Raw genomic sequence first — 23387 nt, 5'->3', positions numbered from 1 at the left:
AAGTCTCTTCTGCTGGTGGTATCATGTCTGATGAAGTCTCCTCCAGTGTTGTCGTCGTCGTTGCCAACGGGATCTGCTCCTTCTCCGTCGTAGCTGTCGTCAAGGTTCCCGTAGACGATGTTACAACCTCCATCGAGTTCGTCGTTAAAGTCGGTAAAGATGCCATCGAGTTCGCAAGAAATGGTAATTAATTACGTGACTAATGCACCAGAAGAAACAAACTAGGCGATCCGTACACCGTCGACGACAGTAACAAACTGAGCGACCTGCTGTCTAGGACTCACTTATATACATGCTCCGAATGGAATAATATGCTAGTCAAATCAAGATCAATTTATTATAATACTAGAGTCAAAACAACATTTAAAATAGAAGCACCATCAACAAAAAGGAAGCACATTCTGGAAGCACAATAAAAAGGCAGCACATTTGGAAGCACCGACGACGAAAAGGCAGCACATTCTGGAAGCACAATAAAAATGCAGCACATTTGGAAGCACAATAAAAAGGCAGCACATTTGAAATCACCGACAACGAAAAGGCAGCTCATTTGGAAGCACCGTCAACGAAAAGGCAGCACATTTGGAAGCACCGTCAACGAAAAGGCAGCACATTTGGAAGCACGGTCAACGAAAAGGCAGCACTGCCAACGAAAAGGCAGCACATTTGGAAGCACCGCCAACGAAAAGGCAGCACCATCGACGAAAAGGAAGCACATTTGGAAGCACAAGTAACGAGAACTAAGTCATAGTTAAAAATCAGAATACACGAAATAAAAACATTAAATTTTTATAATTCAAATTATTTATTTTATTTCTTTACATTATAAAAATGCAAGTTAAACAAGCCATTATTGTATGTAGCCAGCTTTCCTCAGTTCTTTGAGTATGAAGGATATTTATTTGAAGCACGAAGAGTTTCCTGCACAAAGCGAACCATGTAGAAGTCTTAGCCGGTCAACCAATATGTTTGGATCTTTCCATGATGTGTAATCATTCTCTTCTACCATCATCTTCCTTGCTTGTTTATTATAAATATTGTGATCTCTGGTGTATTCCGTTTTAACACCAACCTCAGGGTAACTTTCATTATCGAGATAGTGATCATCACAAGCTTGATCAGATTTATTTAATATATCAAGACGTTTCCATCGTTTCTGTCTCAGGACACCGACACAGTCTTCGATCTTGCCTGCTTTAGCTGCTTTATCACAGTCTATGCCTTTGTCAACAGCCTCAGAGTCGCTGTAGCAATCACCGTAGAAGTCATCATCTTCACTCAGATTACCGTAAGAATTTTATGCCGATGATGTCGAAGTGTCTTCATCGTCTTCATGCTTCCTTTTTAGGAGTCCATTTTTACAGAGTAGGAAAGATCTACTTGAATTCGCCTAGAATGTATTCTCACTTTTCACGTTAAGGATTCTTCCATTATCTTCATTCTTCCATAAATAATCATCGTCCTTCAATTTAAGTTTTTTGTCGAGATCAGAAGAGCCCTGAACATAATCTCTCCCAAGACAAGGAAAATTATTGCCGTAATGCAAATCGCTCTTCCATAGCCTAGTAGAGCCATCGTTGTCCTCTAGCTTGTACGCAGGCTTGGCGTTACAAGTTCTGTCATGTCTTTTTAAGCTCTCTCTCCGCGTAAACGACTTGCTACATCTAACACAACTTATCATATTACGTAGTGGATTTTTAACACAGTCATTCTTCTCGTGTTGTCTTCCATTCTTTCTCAAGATAAATTCTTTGCTGCAAAACTTACACCTGTGTCCTTTTAATACAGCAACAGACACCAAATCAGGAATCATATTAGTTACTGAGACTATTGTCAGATGCAAACTGAGTGAATTAAATTAGATACATTACTTAAATAGAATTTTTTAAATATTTCATCAGCAAGAATTAAGTTACCTCATACAAAAGAAATTGTTACATGTGGTTTCAATTATTAGCATGAGATGTCGCCACGTGTTGTGTTGAGTCATAATTTATTTAGTTCTTTTATGTGGTATGCGGGATGCTCACTAACGTAGGCAAAACAAGGATGGCTTCGCTAGACTTCAAGGAGAAGGAAGTTCGTCTTGCATGTTGGTGCTCCACAGATGTCTCATGGCATATTATTCATTTGACTGAGTAATGATATTTTTTAAATTCCACCTGATAAAAATATTGCAAGTTTTGATTTAGTAGCAGAAATTATCGAATTAAATGTAACTCCAAATAAAATGACGTGTCTCATTAGACAAAAAAATCCATGCAGAGAGCAGTTTCTCAGAATAGTCAGAAGCACTTGAAGAAACCACAGGAATGATTGCAAGAACACGGGAAAAACCATCAAAATATTGACAAGAATAATCAGGAGCACACGGAGAAAACAATCATAATATTGGCAAGAATAATCAGGAGCACACGGAGAAAACCATCATAATATTGACAAGAAAAATCAGGAGCTCACGGAGAAAACCACCATAATATTGACCAGATTAATCAGAAGCACTCGGAGAAAACCACCACATGTTTTCGTTGATATCATAAAATTACAGGAAAAAATATTTAAAAATAAATATAAATTAATTAAAAAATTAAAATAAAATAAAAAAATACATAAAATTCTGCTTGTACGAGAACACTATCTTTGCTCAACAATGATAAGTTTACAAGCTAGAAATAAAATAAAAAAATACATAAGCTTGTGATGATCACTATCTCCATAATGAAAGTTACCCTGAGGTTGGTGTTAAAACGGAATACACCAGAGATCATAATATTTATAATAAACAAGCAAGTAATATGGTGGTAGAAGAGATTGATTACACATCATGGAAAGATCCAAACATATTGGTTGACCGGCTAAGACTTCTACATGGCTCGCTTTGTGCAGGAAACAATTCGTTCATCAAAGAAATATCCTTCATACTCAAAGAACTGAGGAAAGCTGGCTACATACAATAATGGCTTGTTTTTTTTGCATTTGTATAATGTAAAGAAATAAAATAAATATTTTAAATTATAAAGATTTAATGTTTTTATTTCTTGTATTCTGATTTCTAACTAAGACTTAGTTCTCGTAACTTGTGCTTCCAAATGTGCTTCCTTTTCGTCGATGGTGCTGCCTTTTCGTTGGCGGTGCTTCCAAATGTGCTGCCTTTTCGTTGGCGGTGCTGCCTTTTCGTTGACGGTGCTTCCAAATGTGCTGCCTTTTCGTTGACGGTGCTTCCAAATGTGCTGCCTTTTCGTTGACTGTGCTTCCAAATGAGCTGCCTTTTCGTTGTCGGTGCTTCCAAATGTGCTGCCTTTTTATTGTGCTTCCAGAATGTGCTGCCTTTTCGTCGTCGGTGCTTCCAAATGTGCTGCCTTTTTATTGTGCTTCCAGAATGTGCTTCCTTTTTGTTGATGGTGCTTCTATTTTAAATGTTGTTTTGACTCTAGTATTATAATAAATTGATCTTGATTTGACTAGCGTATTATTCCATTCGGAGCATGTATATAAGTGAGTCCTAGACAACAGGTCGCTCAGTATGTTACTGTCGTCGACGGTGTACGGATCACCTAGTTTGTTTCTTCTGGTGCATTAGTCACATAACTAATTACCAGTTCTTGCAAACTCGATGGCATCTTTACCGACTTTAACGACGAACTCGATGGAGGTTGTACCATCGTCTATGGGAACCTTGACGACAGCTACGACGGAGAAGGAGCAGATCCCGTTGGCAACGACGACGACAACACTGGAGGAGACTTCATCAGACATGATACCACCAGCAGAAGAGACTTAAATGCCGGTAGTGCTGGCTGTACAGGAAACCTCGACGAACGCTGTTTCGCCCTCGATGGTGACTTCAATGGATGGTGATTCGACAACAAACAACGAACATCGCTGCTGTTACTGCGACAAGATTTTCTCAAATAACAGCAATGCTCGACGACACGAGAGGAGAGAATGTGCTAAGAACCTTTATCGAAAAATGTTTGGCTGTGAGAAATTTCGTAAGCAATTTACAAGAAATGCTAATTTGCAGCAACACTTGGAGACATGCAAAGGACCTGTTGCACGGCAGAAAGTAAAGGTGTCTATACAACAGCGAATGATTGATGTGCATAAGAGTATGCCTGGAAATGGTACGTCGGCGGCAACGTCAGTATCTGGATCGAGTCTGAAAGGTTCGTCTTCATCACCACGGTATCTTTGCAGCTACTGTGATACGTCGTTCGCATTTTCCCATGATGCACGAAGACATGAGCGGAGCAAATGCAAGAAGAATCCTTCTCGCATTAAGTTTCGCTGTGATGAGTGTTATGAATGGTTTACTCGAATTGATAATTTGCGTCGACATGCGAAAAACTGTAAAGGTGAAGTCCGTGCGCCTACTACTGAACTACCTGCAGAAATTTCGACTCCTCGCTTTAGATTGGAGACTCGTAGGCGTACAAGCATGAGAACAGATGCGCAGCAACCGATTGTTATGGCATCTGGACATGGAACTAAACCTAACACTGTGATCGGTGCTCTACAGGTGAATGATAATGGCTTCTACTTGGTGCAGTCTGCATTTCGTGGAACATTGAAAGACTATTATTATATAAATACGTTAGGTGAGTCGAAAGACATTTGTAATTTTCTTGATGATATCAGATAGAACATAATCAGCTTACTGATGATGTAGCAACAAACGGACCTTTGAAATATAACTTGTGGTTGGACTGTATATATGGAAATCCATATCCGTTCGATGACAAAGTGAAGAAGTGTGCATTCAAGACATCGGCTGCAGTAATTTACAGTTCTAACGATGTGAAGCAAACTGTTAAAAACAGTATCCAGAAACTCTGTCAAGAAGAGGAGGACTATGTCTGTAAAGGTTCTGGCTGGACTTGTCTAGTATAAACCGATTAGAGCTAAGAATTAGTTATTTCACACCGCTGCGGAACTAAATGATTATAAGATTGCTGGTTTTCGCAAATGTTCGTGTAGTAAAATAGAAATTATGTAATAAATATTATGTTTGTAAAAGAACTTGTGGTGTTTAATTCCTCGAACCTGACACTTTTCTGATATTTAAATTAATTTTTTTTAGCTTCGTTCAGAGTTCGAACCAAGGACTGGAATCGATCGAATCAATATGTTAATTAATGAGTGAATTATTTAATGAATTTTCAATTTTTCTCATTAAAATCGGGTAATAAATACAAATATCTATGATGACGGTCGTACTGTCTTATAGGTAGATGGTTGATTTGGAAACTATGCTTCTTTTAGGACTTTGATCATTTTTTATTAAAATTATTATTTTTTTCATAAAATCTAATGTTTTACATTGTCTAGGGCTCGAACCAAGGACGGGAATCGATCGCATCAATCAGTATATTTATTTCCAATTTATTTAACGAATTTAGAAATTTTTCCCGCATTTCTAGCATTGAAATTACGGATTTTCAAGATGGCGGACATGACGTCATACTAGGTGACGATATATATACTTTAACAAAAGTGGTGGGGGTCAGTCTGCCTCCAGCCACTGTGAGGGAAGAATTGGATGCCATTTTAATTTTTTTTCCCTCACCAAGTTCGAACCGGGGACTCCGAGCTCCATGCCGTAAATTTATGTTTTTTTTTTTTTAAATATTTTTTTTTAAATTTTTTTACATTAATGATTTTATAATTTTTAAAAAATTTTCATTACATTTGGATAGTAAATAAAAAAGTTAAAGATGGCATGCGTAACGGAAATTGCAACGGTGACGTCATACTCCAAGATGACATATTTCATGATGACGTCAGAGGCCTATCTGAGGCTTTAGACATAGATGCTTAAGCCTCTATATGGACATTTCTAGCCGCTGGGATTTTTAAGGACTAAAACAGGAAATTTTCCCTCAAAACGGGAATTTTTCCCTCAAATACTGGAAGTTTTTCCTCAAAACGGGACTTTTTGAGTCATTTTGAGTCATTTTTGAGGAATTTTGAGGAATTTCTAAGTCCAAAATGGTCGCCGTGACGTCACAAATCCAAGATGGCGGACCGGCTCCAGCTACACGCACCTGGACCCTGGTTCCGGAGGAACTATTATATACTACTGCTGCTGGATGCCGTGGCCAGTCACGGCCCGAAGTAGCTTCCCCCTACTGTCTCCCCTCACAACTCCTGCTGGTCATGGTGACTAGCACCACGAGCAGGCCACGAGGCTGCGCATCAAGGCCGTCACCCAGCTGGCGGAGCAGCGGAGAGACTACTGGCAGCTGATGCTGGATGCCGTGGCCAGTAATGGCCCGAGGTAGCTTCCCCCTACCTTCTCCCCTCACAACTCCTGCTGGTCATGGTGACTAGCACCACGAGCAGGCCACGAGGCTGCGCATCAAGGCCGTCACCCAGTTTGCGGAGCAGCGGAGAGACTACTGGCAGCTGCTGCTGGATGCCGTGGCCAGTCACGGCCCGAGGTAGCTTCCCCCTACCTTCTCCCCTCACAACTCCTGCTGGTCATGGTGACTAGCACCACGAGCAGGCCACGAGGCTGCGCATCAAGGCCGTCACCCAGCTGGCGGAGCAGCGGAGAGACTACTGGCAGCTGATGCTGGATGCCGTGGCCAGTAACGGCCCGAGGTAGCTTCCCCCTACATTCTCCCCTCACAACTCCTGCTGGTCATGGTGACTAGCACCACGAGCAGGCCACGAGGCTGCGCATCAAGGCCGTCACCCAGCTGGCGGAGCAGCGGAGAGACTACTGGCAGCTGCTGCTGGATGCCGTGGCCAGTCACGGCCCGAGGTAGCTCCCCCCTACCTCCTCCCCTCACAACTCCTGCTGGTCATGGTGACTAGCACCACGAGCAGGCCACGTGGCTGCGCATCAAGGCCGTCACCCAGCTGGCGGAGCAGCGGAGGGACTACTGGCAGCTGCTGCTGGATGCCGTGGCCAGTCACGGCCCGAGGTAGCTTCCCCCTACCTTCTCCCCTCACAACTCCTGCTGGTCATGGTGACTAGCACCACGAGCAGGCCACGAGGCTGCGCATCAAGGCCGTCACCCAGCTGGCGGAGCAGCGGAGGGACTACTGGCAGCTGCTGCTGGATGCCGTGGCCAGTCACGGCCCGAGGTAGCTCCCCCCTACCTCCTCCCCTCACAACTCCTGTTGGTCATGGTGACTAGCACCACGAGCAGGCCACGAGGCTGCGCATCAAGGCCGTCACCCAGCTGGCGGAGCAGCGGAGAGACTACTGGCAGCTGATGCTGGATGCCGTGGCCAGTAATGGCCCGAGGTAGCTTCCCCCTACCTTCTCCCCTCACAACTCCTGCTGGTCATGGTGACTAGCACCACGAGCAGGCCACGAGGCTGCGCATCAAGGCCGTCACCCAGCTGGCGGAGCAGCGGAGGGACTACTGGCAGCTGCTGCTGGATGCCGTGGCCAGTAACGGCCCGAGGTAGCTTCCCCCTACATTCTCCCCTCACAACTCCTGCTGGTCATGGTGACTAGCACCACGAGCAGGCCACGAGGCTGCGCATCAAGGCCGTCACCCAGTTTGCGGAGCAGCGGAGAGACTACTGGCAGCTGCTGCTGGATGCCGTGGCCAGTCACGGCCCGAGGTAGCTTCCCCCTACTGTCTCCCCTCACAACTCCTGCTGGTCATGGTGACTAGCACCACGAGCAGGCCACGAGGCTGCGCATCAAGGCCGTCACCCAGTTTGCGGAGCAGCGGAGAGACTACTGGCAGCTGCTGCTGGATGCCGTGGCCAGTCACGGCCCGAGGTAGCTTCCCCCTACTGTCTCCCCTCACAACTCCTGCTGGTCATGGTGACTAGCACCACGAGCAGGCCACGAGGCTGCGCATCAAGGCCGTCACCCAGCTGGCGGAGCAGCGGAGAGACTACTGGCAGCTGATGCTGGATGCCGTGGCCAGTAACGGCCCGAGGTAGCTTCCCCCTACCTTCTCCCCTCACAACTCCTGCTGGTCATGGTGACTAGCACCACGAGCAGGCCACGAGGCTGCGCATCAAGGCCGTCACCCAGTTTGCGGAGCAGCGGAGAGACTACTGGCAGCTGCTGCTGGATGCCGTGGCCAGTCACGGCCCGAGGTAGCTTCCCCCTACATTCTCCCCTCACAACTCCTGCTGGTCATGGTGACTAGCACCACGAGCAGGCCACGAGGCTGCGCATCAAGGCCGTCACCCAGCTGGCGGAGCAGCGGAGAGACTACTGGCAGCTGCTGCTGGATGCCGTGGCCAGTAACGGCCCGAGGTAGCTTCCCCCTACATTCTCCCCTCACAACTCCTGCTGGTCATGGTGACTAGCACCACGAGCAGGCCACGAGGCTGCGCATCAAGGCCGTCACCCAGTTTGCGGAGCAGCGGAGAGACTACTGGCAGCTGCTGCTGGATGCCGTGGCCAGTCACGGCCCGAGGTAGCTTCCCCCTACTGTCTCCCCTCACAACTCCTGCTGGTCATGGTGACTAGCACCACGAGCAGGCCACGAGGCTGCGCATCAAGGCCGTCACCCAGTTTGCGGAGCAGCGGAGAGACTACTGGCAGCTGCTGCTGGATGCCGTGGCCAGTCACGGCCCGAGGTAGCTTCCCCCTACTGTCTCCCCTCACAACTCCTGCTGGTCATGGTGACTAGCACCACGAGCAGGCCACGAGGCTGCGCATCAAGGCCGTCACCCAGCTGGCGGAGCAGCGGAGAGACTACTGGCAGCTGATGCTGGATGCCGTGGCCAGTAACGGCCCGAGGTAGCTTCCCCCTACCTTCTCCCCTCACAACTCCTGCTGGTCATGGTGACTAGCACCACGAGCAGGCCACGAGGCTGCGCATCAAGGCCGTCACCCAGTTTGCGGAGCAGCGGAGAGACTACTGGCAGCTGCTGCTGGATGCCGTGGCCAGTCACGGCCCGAGGTAGCTTCCCCCTACTGTCTCCCCTCACAACTCCTGCTGGTCATGGTGACTAGCACCACGAGCAGGCCACGAGGCTGCGCATCAAGGCCGTCACCCAGTTTGCGGAGCAGCGGAGAGACTACTGGCAGCTGCTGTTGGATGCCTTGGCCATTCACGGCCCGAGGTAGCTTCCCCCTACATTCTTTCCTCACAACACTTGTTGGTGCTGTTGAATGGATCATTCCCTGGAACCACCAGCTGGTCACCAGTCTGTACATTAAGGGCTCCGCCTACCCGGACATACATACGGTGTGCAGAGTTTCAGGAAAAACATCGCGATTTGATATCTTCTCAAGATATCACGGTGGAGTCTGCTTACAAAAAGCATTTATGAGTTCGCTGAGCGCCAAAAGTACTTTTGATTTCGGATTATTTGTAGTTTTAGAAGAGTTAAAATGGCAAAAACATATGTTTTCAGAGTAATTTTTAGCTGTAAATTATCCAGTAGAGATTCTTGAAAGCACTTAAGGTACTTGCGTTATCCTTTTATTATAATTTTTAAGTCATACAATGTTACGGTCACCGCTCAAATTTCACAGTTATCCTGTGACGACGAGACAACTGCACGTCAGTTCAGAGCCTTGTGCTTAGAGGCTATAACACGCTTGAAGCACCAGCGACCGTCGTGCTTATCATCCTGCCTCACTAACACACATACACCCCTGACGAGGCGGGCCCCTTAAGGCCATCAGTCAGCTGGGTGCATGGCAGATAAACTATTGGCAGTTGCTGAATATTGTATTTAGGCATGGCGCCAGGAAGCTCCGTCTTTCCTTCTTCCCCCACAACACCTGCTGGTCATGGTGACTATCACCAAGAGCAAACCACGAGGCTGCACATCAAGGCTGTGAACCAGCTTGTGCAGGGGTAGAAAAACTCCTGCCTGACATCGTGGCTAAGCATGACTCCAGGTAGCTCGTCTCCTTTCCTCCTGATACTTTCTAGCCTTTTGTCTAGCATAAATATCTTATTAACTGTAGCCACTCATGTCAATTGATGAGTGACTTCCTCCCTATGGTAGGATCTGCGCATATCTCATGGCTAAAGTTTATGAAACTAAGTTGGTTCAGAGTGAGATATAATATTAGAGAAACCATCGTACACAAACTTATGTGCTTAACTGCAGGATGTTGAACATTGTTTAATAATATACTAAATTAATTTCTAACACTGTAGCTTTTTTCTAACCTACATTTAGAGGTGTAGACAACTTCTAAACGTTTTGCTCACATACACATCCTATTTCGGTTTTCCATTATTCCTCAAAATTGGCAATTTAATCTGCAACTGACTCCATCTACAATTAAGTCAATATTGAACGATATAAATCTACAAGACTTCCTTTTTTCTTTAATGACGTGAGTGACCATCGCCAGAATAGAGGAAAGGTTTTTTTTCCGTTTCCTAAAACAGGCTATTGCTGATTATGTTCACCAACTTCTTTACATAGTGACTGTCTTCAATGATGTCGAAGTTGACTGTACCAACATTATACTACATTTTATTACTCATTGATGATGTGCGTGACTATCTACAGAAGAGAGTAAAGGATGGTTTTCATCATTTCCCCGAATAGACATTTGCTGGTTTTTTCCACCAACTTCTCAACATGGCGTTCGTTTACAACGTCTTTGGTATTGACTGCACTAACATTAGGAGAAATTATTTTCTCACTGACGATGTAAGAGACTATCGGTAGGTGCGACTGAAGGAGTCCTGGTCGGTGCCGACGCAGATACGCGGCGCTGAGGAGGGACCAGGCCAAGGTGAACGCCTACCTGACCGATCTGGCGACGCAGGGCTTCCCGGCGGGCGCTGAGTCGGTCAGCGCACTCGCCGACAGCGTGGGCGTCAACATCCTCGTGTACACCCACGACCTCGACTACTACTACGTGCCGAGCACCCAGAAGAAGGTCGCCCTGGAGGCGGTGATCCTGGAGCGACTGCGGGGCGCGCACGGCACGCACTACGACAGTGTTCTACTCGTTATTCCCTTCGAGGTGAGCTCGCCATGACCACTGCGTGGCTCAGATCAATTGCTTAATGAAGCAATCCCCAGCAGTCATTTCTGACTGGCTGATGGTGGAGGTCACCCGTGGGCATGCTAGTTATTTCTTTCTACAATTATACATCGGGGAAAAGAGAAACATGAAGACGAGGTTTCATATTAATTTTTAGTTATGTCTTTTATTAATTTAAAATGTAATAAACTGTTGAAAATAAATACATGCACTTGAATATTAATTCACATTGCTGTGTAATATTTCGAACCATCCCTGGATGTGAGCTTTAATTTGTACCTGAGGGTGCTTATAGCAAAGGATGGTCAGGCCAGTCAGGATGACGGTGCTAGACTGCTGGAACATTGGGCAAATCATTGCTTCAGATATGGTCTTAAGCCAGGGGCTTACATGCAGGTAAGGGGAGATATAGTGAGAGAAAGTTGTCTTATTTGTACCAAGAGTTTTAATGTCGTAACAATTTTGTATGTTTGAATAATAATATTTGTCTTCGTTATTGCCGAGATCACACATTAAGAGATTTTTCGAAGGCCATGGTATAATGTCTATCGAAAGAGTTATTTCAGCAATTGTAGCGATTCCCCCGAATATAGCAAATACTAAACACAATTGACTTCACAGGGGAATATAAACGTAGCAGCAAGACATTGATTATTTCAGGAATTCCACTGAATTTTGAAAATTTCACAGTAAAAATAATGATCTCTTTAAATTTTTTGTGATAAATTTACAGCAATAGTTCTCAAACATCCCAGCTGCTTTGTCAATAATGAGGAATCTCTGTAAATAACCAACTCGGCGAGGTGACAGATCTTCAGGAGTTCTTGTAAGTGGGTGATCAAGCAGGCGAGGTAGAACTTGGGTTTACATGAGGGAACCCTTGAAAGCGCAGGAGGACGAGGACGAGGTCGGCGCCGTCGAAAAGGAGGCTCAGAGCAGACCCGGCAGTGCTGGTGAGGGAGCGCGGCACAACGTGCGCCTAGTGCGGACCCTGGACGAACTGCTAGAGGTGGAGCGCATGCCCGCTGACGGCAACTCGCTGTTCGCGGCGCTGGCCCACCAGCTGCTGGGACGCCCGCTGAGCTCGGCCGAGCTGGGGAGGCACGCCGCCAGGCTGCGCCAAGACGTGGTCTCCTACCTCACCGCACACTGCGACGACTACTGGGACCAGTTGGTCGAAGCGGCGGACGCTCGTGACGACAGGTAGGTTGTTGTGGAGGCAATACGCGTGTTGATACAATGCAATACACGGTGTTGAGACACCCGCAGAGCTCGGCCGAGCTAATGCAGCACACAGGAAGGTACACCACGATGTGGTCTCCTACCTCACTGCATACTGCAGGTCTACTTGGACCAGTTGGTTGCGGCGGCATATGCTTGAGGCAAAGTGTAAGTGGCTGTGGAGGCATTCTCGTGTTGAGGGTGACTATATGGAACTAGGGAGTTCGTTGTGCTCAGCCCAACTTGAGCAGCATGCCACCAGGCTGTGACACAATGTGGTCTTCTACCTCCATGCACAATGCGAGGACTACGGGGACGAGATGGTCGATGCAGCAGATGCTTGTGGCAAAGAGTACGTGGCTGTGGAGGCATTCCCGTGTTGAGGGTGACTATATGGAACTAGGTAGTTCGTTGTGCTCAGCCCAACTGGAGCAGCATGCCACCAAGGTTGTGACATAATGTGGTCTTCTACCTTCGTGCACAATGCGAGTACTACTGGGACCAGTTGGTCGAGGCAGCGAATGCTCGTGAGTAGTATATAAAAGGGCTCTGAATCCAGAGTGCAGGGTGAGAAGCTGGAGATGGTGTCCACCATCATGTATTGTGACATCATGGTGGCAATCTTGGATGCCCTTGACTTTTGACCTTTATTGCAGAGGCCATCTGAAAGTCCGCCAGATTGGATATTTACATGAAAGTTTCCATCTAAGACTCTAGAAACTTCCACCATTTTGAATAATGACATATAATATGTCATGCCATCTTGGAATCTAGAACTTTTTGCTATTTTTAATTATGAAATCACAACCAACATCTTGTTGACTTACACCAGAACTAGAAATTTGTACCATTTTGGATTCCACCATTTTTATTATAATGGTGTCACAGACCATATCTTGGAACTTAAAAAATTTCTCCTTTTGGTTTTCTAGATATTTATACCATTTTGGATTTCACCATTTAGTTTTATATACCTTTCCGACATGATGAATTTCGCAATTTTAACTTACGATGTGATATCCGCCATATTAAATATCCATAATTTTCCCAAAATCGGGAAAAATTTAAATTTAAAAATTATAATTAAAATTTTAGTAAATTTTAGCAATAAAAGCACTTAAATCATGGAGCTTGGTGTCCGAAGATTGAATTAGATTAGGGCAAAATAATGGCGATATGTCATTCCTCCATAGAGGCTACTGGTAGACTGACACACTCATCACTAAAAATAAGAAATTATACTACACCGATCAGTATGACCTTACTATGCCATCTTTAAACTACCATTTGGTTTTCGTTTGCTAGAGTTAGCTGCTGCCATAGGTATTGATTTATTTTTTACCTGCTAGAGTGCAGTTGTATCAATCGCCAGATCGTCGTAGCATAAGCCATCTTGTTAGCGATCTTAGCCATCATATTGAAAATTTTTAATTACCAACCTAAAAAATTTTTAAAAATTCAAAACTTGATTTAAAAAAATTATACATTATTTTATTAATTGATTCTATCGATTCCTGTACTCGGTTCGAGTACTTTTATATGCCAAAAACTGTGATTAAAGTTTAAAAAACATTATTTCTTTTAAATTTCAAATAAATTTAAAATTTTACAATAATAGACTTAACAACATAAGTAGTATAGGTTGGCCGGTCCGGGCACAGGGTCCAGGGTCCGGTGCCGGGTGCCGAACCACCATCTTGGATTGTGACGTCACAGTGGCCATTTTTTACTCAAAAATTTCTCAAAATTCCTCAAAACTGACTCAAAATGACTCGAAAATTCCCATTTTGAGGAAAAATTTGTAGTTTTCTTCCACAAAAATTCAAAAATTAGGATTTAGAAAAACCTCGAAATAATTTTGCCTTAGAAAGAACACAAAATCCTAAAAGCAGCAAAAGGCTACGTGGCTACGAGACTACATGACTCTTAACTGACTACAATAGCACCATTCAGTGGCGAGAGTTCATTTATCTCATGCAAAATAACCTTTTTAAAGTAGTGTCGATTATTATTGTCAACAGATGACACCACATGATGCTGGTCTTCTGGCACGGTCTTCATGGTCCTCTGGCATGGTCTTCATGGTCCTCTGGCACAGTCCTCGTGGTACCCTGGCACGGTCCTCGTGGTTCTCTGTTATGGTCCCCTGGCAAGGTCCTCGTGGTACTCTGTCATGGTCCCCTGGCACGGTCCTCGTGGTCCTCTGTTATGGTCCTCTGGCACGGTCCTCGTGGTCCTCTGTTATGGTCCCCTGGCACAGTCCTCGTGGTTCTCTGTTATGGTCCCCTGGCATGGTCCTCGTGGTACTCTGTCATGGTCCCCTGGCACGGTCCTCGTGGTACTCTGTCATGGTCCCCTGGCACGGTCCTCGTGGTACTCTGTCATGGTCCCCTGGCATGGTCCTCGTGGTACTCTGTCATGGTCCCCTGACATGGTCCTCGTGGTACTCTGTCATGGTCCCCTGGCATGGTCCTCGTGGTACTCTGTCATGGTCCCCTGGCACGGTCCTCGTGGTCCTCTGTTATGGTCCCCTGGCACGGTCCTCGTGGTCCTCTGTTATGGTCCCCTGGCACAGTCCTCGTGGTTCTCTGTTATGGTCCCCTGGCATGGTCCTCGTGGTACTCTGTCATGGTCCCCTGGCACGGTCCTCGTGGTACTCTGTCATGGTCCCCTGGCACGGTCCTCGTGGTACTCTGTCATGGTCCCCTGGCATGGTCCTCGTGGTACTCTGTTATGGTCCCCTGACATGGTCCTCGTGGTACTCTGTCATGGTCCCCTGGCACAGTCCTCGTGGTTCTCTGTTATGGTCCCCTGACATGGTCCTCGTGGTACTCTGTCATGGTCCCCTGGCACAGTCCTCGTGGTTCTCTGTTATGGTCCCCTGGCATGCTCCTCGTGGTACTCTGTCATGGTCCCCTGGCATGGTCCTCGTGGTACTCTGTCATGGTCCCCTGGCACGGTCCTCGTGGTCCTCTGTTATGGTCCCCTGACATGGTCCTCGTGGTACTCTGTCATGGTCCCCTGGCACAGTCCTCGTGGTTCTCTGTTATGGTCCCCTGGCATGGTCCTCGTGGTACTCTGTCATGGTCCCCTGGCATGGTCCTCATGGTACTCTGTCATGGTCCCCTGGCACGGTCCTCGTGGTACTCTGTCATGGTCCCCTGGCATAGTCCTCGTGGTTCTCTGTTATGGTCCCCTGGCATGGTCCTCGTGGTACTCTGTCATGGTCCCCTGGCATGGTCCTCATGGTACTCTGTCATGGTCCCCTGGCACGGTCCTCGTGGTTCTCTGTTATGGTCCTATGGCACTGTCCTCATGGTACTCTGTCATGGTCCCCTGGAACGATCCTCGTGGTACTCTGTCATGGTACCCTGGCACGGTCCTCGTGGTACTCTGTCATGGTCCCCTGGCACGGTCCTCGTGGTACTCTGTCATGGTCCCCTGGCATGGTCCTCGTGGTACTCTGTCATGGTCCCCTGGCATGGTCCTCGTGGTACTCTGTTATGGTCCTATGGCACGGTCTTCATGGTACTCTGTCATGGTCCCCTGGAACGGTCCTCGTGGTTCTCTGTCATGGTCCCCTGACATGGTCCTCGTGGTACTCTGTCATGGTCCCCTGGCACAGTCCTCGTGGTTCTCTGTTATGGTCCCCTGACATGGTCCTCGTGGTACTCTGTCATGGTCCCCTGGCACGGTCCTCGTGGTACTCTGTCATGGTCCCCTGGCACGGTCCTCGTGGTACTCTGTCATGGTCCCCTGGCATGGTCCTCGTGGTACTCTGTTATGGTCCCCTGACATGGTCCTCGTGGTACTCTGTCATGGTCCCCTGGCACAGTCCTCGTGGTTTTCTGTTATGGTCCCCTGACATGGTCCTCGTGGTACTCTGTCATGGTCCCCTGGCACAGTCCTCGTGGTTCTCTGTTATGGTCCCCTGGCATGCTCCTCGTGGTACTCTGTCATGGTTCCCTGGCATGGTCCTCGTGGTACTCTGTCATGGTCCCCTGGCACGGTCCTCGTGGTTCTCTGTTATGGTCCTATGGCACGGTTCTCATGGTACACTGTCATGGTCCCCTGGAATGGTTCTCGTGGTTCTCTGTCATGGTCCCCTGGCACGGTCCTCGTGGTTCTCTGTTATGGTCCTCTGGCACGGTCCTCATGGTCCTCCGGCATGGTCTTCATGGTCCTCTGGCACGGTCCTCGTGGTACTCTGTCATGGTCCACTGGCACGGTCCTCGTGGTTCTCTGTTATGGTCCCCTGGCATGGTCCTCGTGGTACTCTGTCATGGTCCCCTGGCATGGTCCTCGTGGTACTCTGTCATGGTCCCCTGGCACGGTCCTCGTGGTTCTCTGTTATGGTCCTCTGGCACGATCCTCATGGTCCTCTGGCACGGTCTTCGTGGTCCTCTGGCACTGTCCTCGTGGTACTCTGTCATGGTACCCTGGCATGGTCCTCGTGGTTCTCTGTTATGGTCCCCTGGCATGGTCCTCGTGGTACTCTGTCATGGTCCCCTGGCACGGTCCTCGTGGTTCTCTGTTATGGTCCTCTGGCACGATCCTCATGGTCCTCTGGCACGGTCTTCGTGGTCCTCTGGCACTGTCCTCGTGGTACTCTGTCATGGTACCCTGGCATGGTCCTCGTGGTTCTCTGTTATGGTCCCCTGGCATGGTCCTCGTGGTTCTCTGTCATGGTCCCCTGGCATGGTCCTCGTGGTACTCTGTCATGGTCCCCTGGCACGGTCCTCGTGGTTCTCTGTTATGGTCCCCTGGCATGGTCCTCGTGGTACTCTGTCATGGTCCCCTGGCACGGTCCTCGTGGTTCTCTGTTATGGTCCTCTGGCACGATCCTCATGGTCCTCTGGCACGATCTTCGTGGTCCTCTGGCACTGTCCTCGTGGTACTCTGTCATGGTACCCTGGCATGGTCCTCGTGGTTCTCTGTTATGGTCCCCTGGCATGGTCCTCGTGGTACTCTGTCATGGTCCCCTGGCACGGTCCTCGTGGTTCTCTGTTATGATCCTCTGGCACGATCCTCATGGTCCTCTGGCACGATCTTCGTGGTTCTCTGGCACTGTCCTCGTGGTACTCTGTCATGGTACCCTGGCATGGTCCTCGTGGTTCTCTGTTATGGTCCCCTGGCATGGTCCTCGTGGTTCTCTGTCATAGTCCCCTGGCATGGTCCTCTTGGTACTCTGTCATGTTCCCCTGGCACGGTCCTCGTGGTTCTCTGTTATGGTCCTCTGGCACGGTCCTCATGGTCCTCTGGCACGGTCTTCATGGTCCTCTGGCACGGTCCTCGTGGTACTCTGTCATGGTACCCTGGCACGGGGCCTCGTGGTTCTCTGTTATGGTCCTCTGGCACGGTCCTCATGGTCCTCTGTCACGGTCTTCATGGTCCTCTGGCATGGTCCTCGTGGTACTCTGTCATGGTCCCCTGGCATGGTCCTCGTGGTTCTCTGTTATGGTCCCCTGGCATGGTCCTCGTGGTACTCTGTCATGGTCCCCTGGCACGGTCCTCGTGGTTCTCTGTTATGGTCCTCTGGCACGATCCTCATGGTCCTCTGGCACGATCTTCGTGGTCCTCTGGCACTGTCCTCGTGGTACTCTGTCATGGTACCCTGGCATGGTCCTCGTGGTACTCTGTCATGGTCCCCTGGCATGGTCCTCGTGGTTCTCTGTTATGGTCCCCTGGCATGGTCCTCGTGGTTCTCTGTCATGGTCCCCTGGCACGGTCCTCGCGGCCCCCATGTCCGCAGGTACGCCGACCAGCCCACGGACGAGGCCAAGGTGCAGCTCTTCCTCGCGGACCTGGCTCACGCGGGCTTCGCGGCGTGCGGCCTCGCGCTCGCCGCCGTCGCTGACATGCTGGGCGTGGACGTGCGCGTGCACGTGGAGGGGCTGCAGGACTTCCTCGTGCCGAGCGTGGACCACAGGGCCAGCAAGGAGCTGGCGGTGGTGCTGCGGTGGCGCGCCAGCGGCCTGGACCCGCCGTTCGGGCACTTCGACAGCGTCACGGGCGTCGCGTAGCGCTCTCCCGCCACGCACCAGCGTCTTGTTTCTTACATTCCCACACTAAATAAAGACTTCTTTGTTTTTAAAAAGAAAATTAAAGTGATTTCATCCCCAAGGGGTGCAAAATGGTTAATTTTAATTGAAAAAAAAAAACTTATTTCCGAATACTGAGTAAGAAATTAAGAGTGAACATAAAGCCTATAAAGTTACGAATTTTATTTTTTTGACGTGACAACGTCTAATAAATCGTTGAACGCCGGCTGCACGCACGAAAAAGTGTCCCGTTACGCACATTGTCCCCCTACGATGTGTCCCGTTAAGCACATTGTACGCTTGCACCGCATATCTCTTCCACTCTATTGGAACAATCATCGATTTGACTTTTCAATCATGTTTTTGTCGTTTGCATTATTAATATTTTGTATTTTAACGATTGTCCACCGATTTTCAGCACAATCGGCACGGTTATTTAAAAGTAATGTTTTTTTTTTCAAATATACGTTTTTGTATAAACAATGGTGTTTTACAGTTACACGTAATAATTCAAATTATACCCGGGATATTCTGCACAATGTTTTTAAAACATATTGTAACACATTTATAAATAAGTTTGGTGTATTTTTGATGTGTATTTGTTATAAAATCGTATTATAAAAACGAAATAATATTATTCCCCTACGGTACTGTCATCTACGGCAGGGGTGCAACAACAAAATTTCCATAGGGAGGGGGGGGGGGGAAAAATACCTTATTATAAAGAATGATCAATCCCCTCTTTTGAAGCGGGGGGTCCGGGGGTCCTCCCCCGGGAAAATTTATATTTCAAGGTGGAAAATGGTGCTATTTAAGCAGTTTTATTATCTAAAAATTGATTACACAGCACTTTCTTTGCCCATGTTTGCCCCCACTTCGAGGTTTCAAAGAGGGGTGGGGGGCAAAATACCCTTCCCCCCCCCCTGTTGTTGCGCCCTTGTTCAACGGTGACGGACGCGAACCGAACGAATCGCGCTATCTAGCCGCTTCCGCGGCAACCAGGCCCTCGTTAATACATATTTTCCTTTGTTTACCGCGAGGGGCGTTATTATTAATGCATTTTAAATAAAATTTCGTGCCCGAGGCCACAATTGCATATCATTTTGAGCACTGGAAGACATAAAAACGTAAAATATTCTCGACGAATTTTAATCTCGGCCCCAGCGCACTACGAGCGTCTGGGTTAGAGATTAAAGCCGAAATTCTTTCTTAAACTTACTAATACTTATTTTATTAACTGCAAGGGCTTTTTATTCAATTTTAAGTTTAATTTCACGACGAACAAATTTCGTCGTTAAATGTGTAATTGCGAAAAAGCGTAAAACATTCTCGACGAATTTGAAGTTAAATAGCAAACATGTATAAAAGTTATAGTTAAAATAATCTCTTCCTTAAAGTAATAAACATATTTGAATCAATGAGTGCAAATAAAAGTAAATTTATCAATTAAATTGTAGTTTTCTTTTCACTCCTTCTTTGTATCCATACCTAATAGTGATAATTCAATAAAAATGATTCAATTTTATTCATAAAAGTATGAAATAATTTCATCAATGTTTTGTTATGACGTTGTCACGTTAAACTATCGTCCGTAAACTGACTTTAGAGACAACCATTTATTTTAAATTTTCAGATTTAAATTGTTAACTTCGTTAAAAGGGTGTAATTTTTATTTTATTTTAAAAATACATATATCTCCATAGCAAAAAAAGATGGATGTAAGAAACAGAGTTTAAAAACAAACAATTAATAACATAGAGTGCTTTTGCCATTTTCCGATATTCGACTCCAAAGGAAATAACAAATCATATAGCCATGTAATTTAAAATGGAGGTAAGCAACTGAGCAAGAATAAGGTACGATATTAGGTTTCAACAGCAATTTTTTTTACCTTTACAGTAAGTATCATAGAACCACTTGTAAATATTTTTTTTTTTTTTTGTATTGTTCGATTTAGCGTGTAGCAATTGTTGTAACTGGCCACAGAGGGCCCAGCCCTACATGGCTAACCTCCTTGTACCCGTACTGCTAGACGCGAAGAGAGGTTGAGAGGAGGAGATCAAGAGAGAGAAGAAACGACGAGCAATGCAGTGTTGCAAGATGTACACGTTCCGTCGAGGCTCCTGTCCCGTGTACGTTACATGTGACGTCACTTTGTCGTGTCAGTCCACAGAGATACCAAAACACAACAGTTCAGATATATATATGGAGAAGATTAACTTAATACTACCTATATCACTTGTACGTTCAAAATAAACCCGGTGAGGAAATGAACGGATCAAGATTATGGTGCATAGACTATGATACCCACATAAATTAGAATTATTTCCAATGAGTGTGAAAAATAATATGTACGAAAATTTTGTTTGTCGAAAAGCAATATTATTGTGAAAGATAATATTATAGTAAAAACAGGTTTGCTGCAGAATTAATGTATTTTGGTAGCTCGTATTTTGTTGATTTAAAGTGAAACAATTTTTTTTTGGGATCGCATTTAAATATTTTCTCGAAAACTTTATTTCCTTGTTTAAACATAACAAAAATAGTTCTAAAATATCATGAGTAAATGAGTATTGTGTAGTTTTGTTTCAATAAGTAACTTACATGATATTTATTGATGTAAATTTCGTAGGGCATATGTAAGTCTATGTAAATAAAACGAAACGTATCCCTTGATAGAATATTTTAGTACACTTTAACACTCCATTCGATTGATTGTTTACCGATTTTTATTATTACACGAAATTTATATTTTAATTTTTGCATATAAAGTATACGTTTTAATTTCATTTCTCATCACAATACTTAATCAATATACGTGCACAATACATGTCAGTGAACATTTATTCATTGCAATCATACTAATATTATAAATGTGACAGTTTGGATGTTTTTTTGTTACTCAATAATGTCCGAACTGCTTAACGGATTTGGATGAAATTTGGCACTCAACTAGCTCATATCTTGTAATTACCCTTAGGGCTATGTATAACTATGAAATAACATCCCTAATGAAGCGAAAAATGGATAAATTTATTTTTATAATAGAAATAAAATCGTATAAGGTAAGTCATAGACATAGAAACCGTCATTGACTCATGTCTTTACGTCCGCCACACGGTCATGTAGTAAGGACTGTAAGCTCTTCCTATCCTTCTCCTTGGCGAGTTTCGTCCGCTGAGTGAAGCGAACGAAGTGAACTTACGACGCTAAAACAATTTCAGTTTTGAACATCGTCAATAGATGGCGTTGCCTTGAATTTAAAAAAAACGCGCTATCGTCTGGTGCGTCCGTCACGTCTTGCCTAGGGGTTACCTGCCTTCCCACAAAATGAAGCTGAAGGCTGGCGTCCCGGTTTTGCTGATGCGTGACCTTGATGCACAGAGATTATGCACCGGTACCAGGCTGGGTACCAGCTCACAGAGCTGGGTAGATACATTTTTTCTCCGAAATAGCTAAAGGAGAGTGTAGATTATCCGCATCCCAATAATTCCCAGTTATTTGCCATCATAACTTAAGAGACTCTAACTCCTCCCCAAAGTTAGCATTTAAAATGATAAATAGTAAGTCCCATGGCAGATCATTAAATGTGGCAGGGATTTATTTGGGAACTACATGCTTATCGCATGGTCAGCTCTATGGCGGTTGTTCAAGAATATCGAGTGCCCAAAACAAGAAACGATTTTAATTCTGCGACCCTGCCACATCAAAGAAGAGCAAAACTGCAGTAAAAATCATAATTATCTATCTTTTTTTGTTAGTTCCCCTCTGTATCCAATTATGAAGTCTATGCAGACGTAGTAACGAGCAAATTCGTGTTATAAAATGATATGGTACCTAATCTATGCTAAACAAAAAAAAAGGTTTGCGTAAATATAATTCTTAAACGGGTTTGTTATGTATTAAATCTTTTATATATCTTACAATCTATTCTTCCCATTTTTTTCAGTAAAAATGTTTGGAATATGACATATAGGCCTACTTACTTTAACAGTGTTAAAATATCAGCAATACCTTGAAATTGCGCAAACAAATCTGCGGGTTATTAGCTAGTACATAATAGTTCCTACAAAATATTAGATACTGTAGTTGACACCACGTCTACTCCGCGCTAGTTGCAACGTGGGCCAGAGATATTACTGGGACTTTACCTTTTTTATCTTTACATGTTCTATGCCACAGACGGCTTGTGTTGTACCATAGAGTTGATAAGTAAACATGTTGTGGTTCGTGGATTGAGTCGTAAATTAGCTGTGATTCTTTAAGAGCAAAGAAAAAAATGGGCTAAATAGGTAATTGCGCGATGGTGAAAAAGAAATTTTATTTTATTATTGCTTTTATTTTGTGGTAGTTAAAAATAATGACACTTTCTGTTTATTTCCTAACCTTCTCATAAAGGCGATCTGGGCTCTAATTTAATTTCGTAACAACTGCAGAACCAAACACACTGTACGTAGAACTACCTGAAACTAGAGGAAAGTATAGGCTTGTATTGAAGAAAAGGTTATCGTTCTTTGGATCTACTTCACTATCTAGCAGCCAAATACTAGGTACGTAGACGTTTGCAGTAGATTGTGAAATATTTACCTGCTGGGAGTATATCCTCTACTACTGCATCAACCCCTTTTTGTGATTTACACCCATATCCACAGAATAAACTGCAAATGGTCGAATGGTATATTCAGTTGTCTTCTTAACCATCAACGAGTTCCCAGTGAATATTATATATACCATAAACTACAAAGTTTGTTGCGGTTTAAATAACTATTTTAATTTATATAATTCTTTCAATGATGACGATGCTTTGCGTACGACAGCATCTCATTTTTCTTTCATATCTGCTAGGGTTTATAAAATTGTTGATTAAATTATGTCGAGGATTGCTTTGTTGTTATACAGGCTGTCTGTGAGTAGTAGTGACAGAATAGGAGCCAGGCCTACCACTTGAATCCATGCAATCAATCACGAATCTCACAAAGGCGGAAGACGTTCGTTGCTAAGCAAAAAAAAAAAAAAAAAAAAAAATCAAAGTGTTCGGAACCGTCAAGCGAAACCAAGAAACCTAGGGGCAAATAATTAGGTCCAGCATCACCCTCCCACCACATAATTTCAAATGTTTTAACACCATCACAATCAACGTACATATCTATCAGTACATTGGCGGCATAAGACATAACGTC

At 45.5% G+C, this 23387-nt stretch overlaps 1 protein-coding gene across 1 annotated transcript in view; it reads left to right on the top strand.

The window, feature by feature from the left end:
• Positions 1 to 18300, top strand: part of LOC134539907 (uncharacterized) — a 40340-nt gene extending 22040 nt beyond the window's left edge. Inside the window, exons 4-6 of the mRNA XM_063382257.1 lie at positions 10660 to 10924; positions 11838 to 12148; positions 17919 to 18300. Of these exons, the coding sequence (XP_063238327.1) occupies positions 10660 to 10924; positions 11838 to 12148; positions 17919 to 18189 (847 nt within the window). The 3' untranslated portion in view covers positions 18190 to 18300. The remainder of the gene's footprint in view (positions 1 to 10659; positions 10925 to 11837; positions 12149 to 17918) is intronic.
• Positions 18301 to 23387: the final 5087 nt, after the last annotated feature.

This window comes from Bacillus rossius, chromosome 16, assembly GCF_032445375.1.
Source record: "Bacillus rossius redtenbacheri isolate Brsri chromosome 16, Brsri_v3, whole genome shotgun sequence".
Taxonomy (NCBI): Eukaryota; Metazoa; Arthropoda; class Insecta; order Phasmatodea; family Bacillidae; genus Bacillus; species Bacillus rossius.
This window is presented reverse-complemented; position numbering and strand designations above follow the sequence as displayed.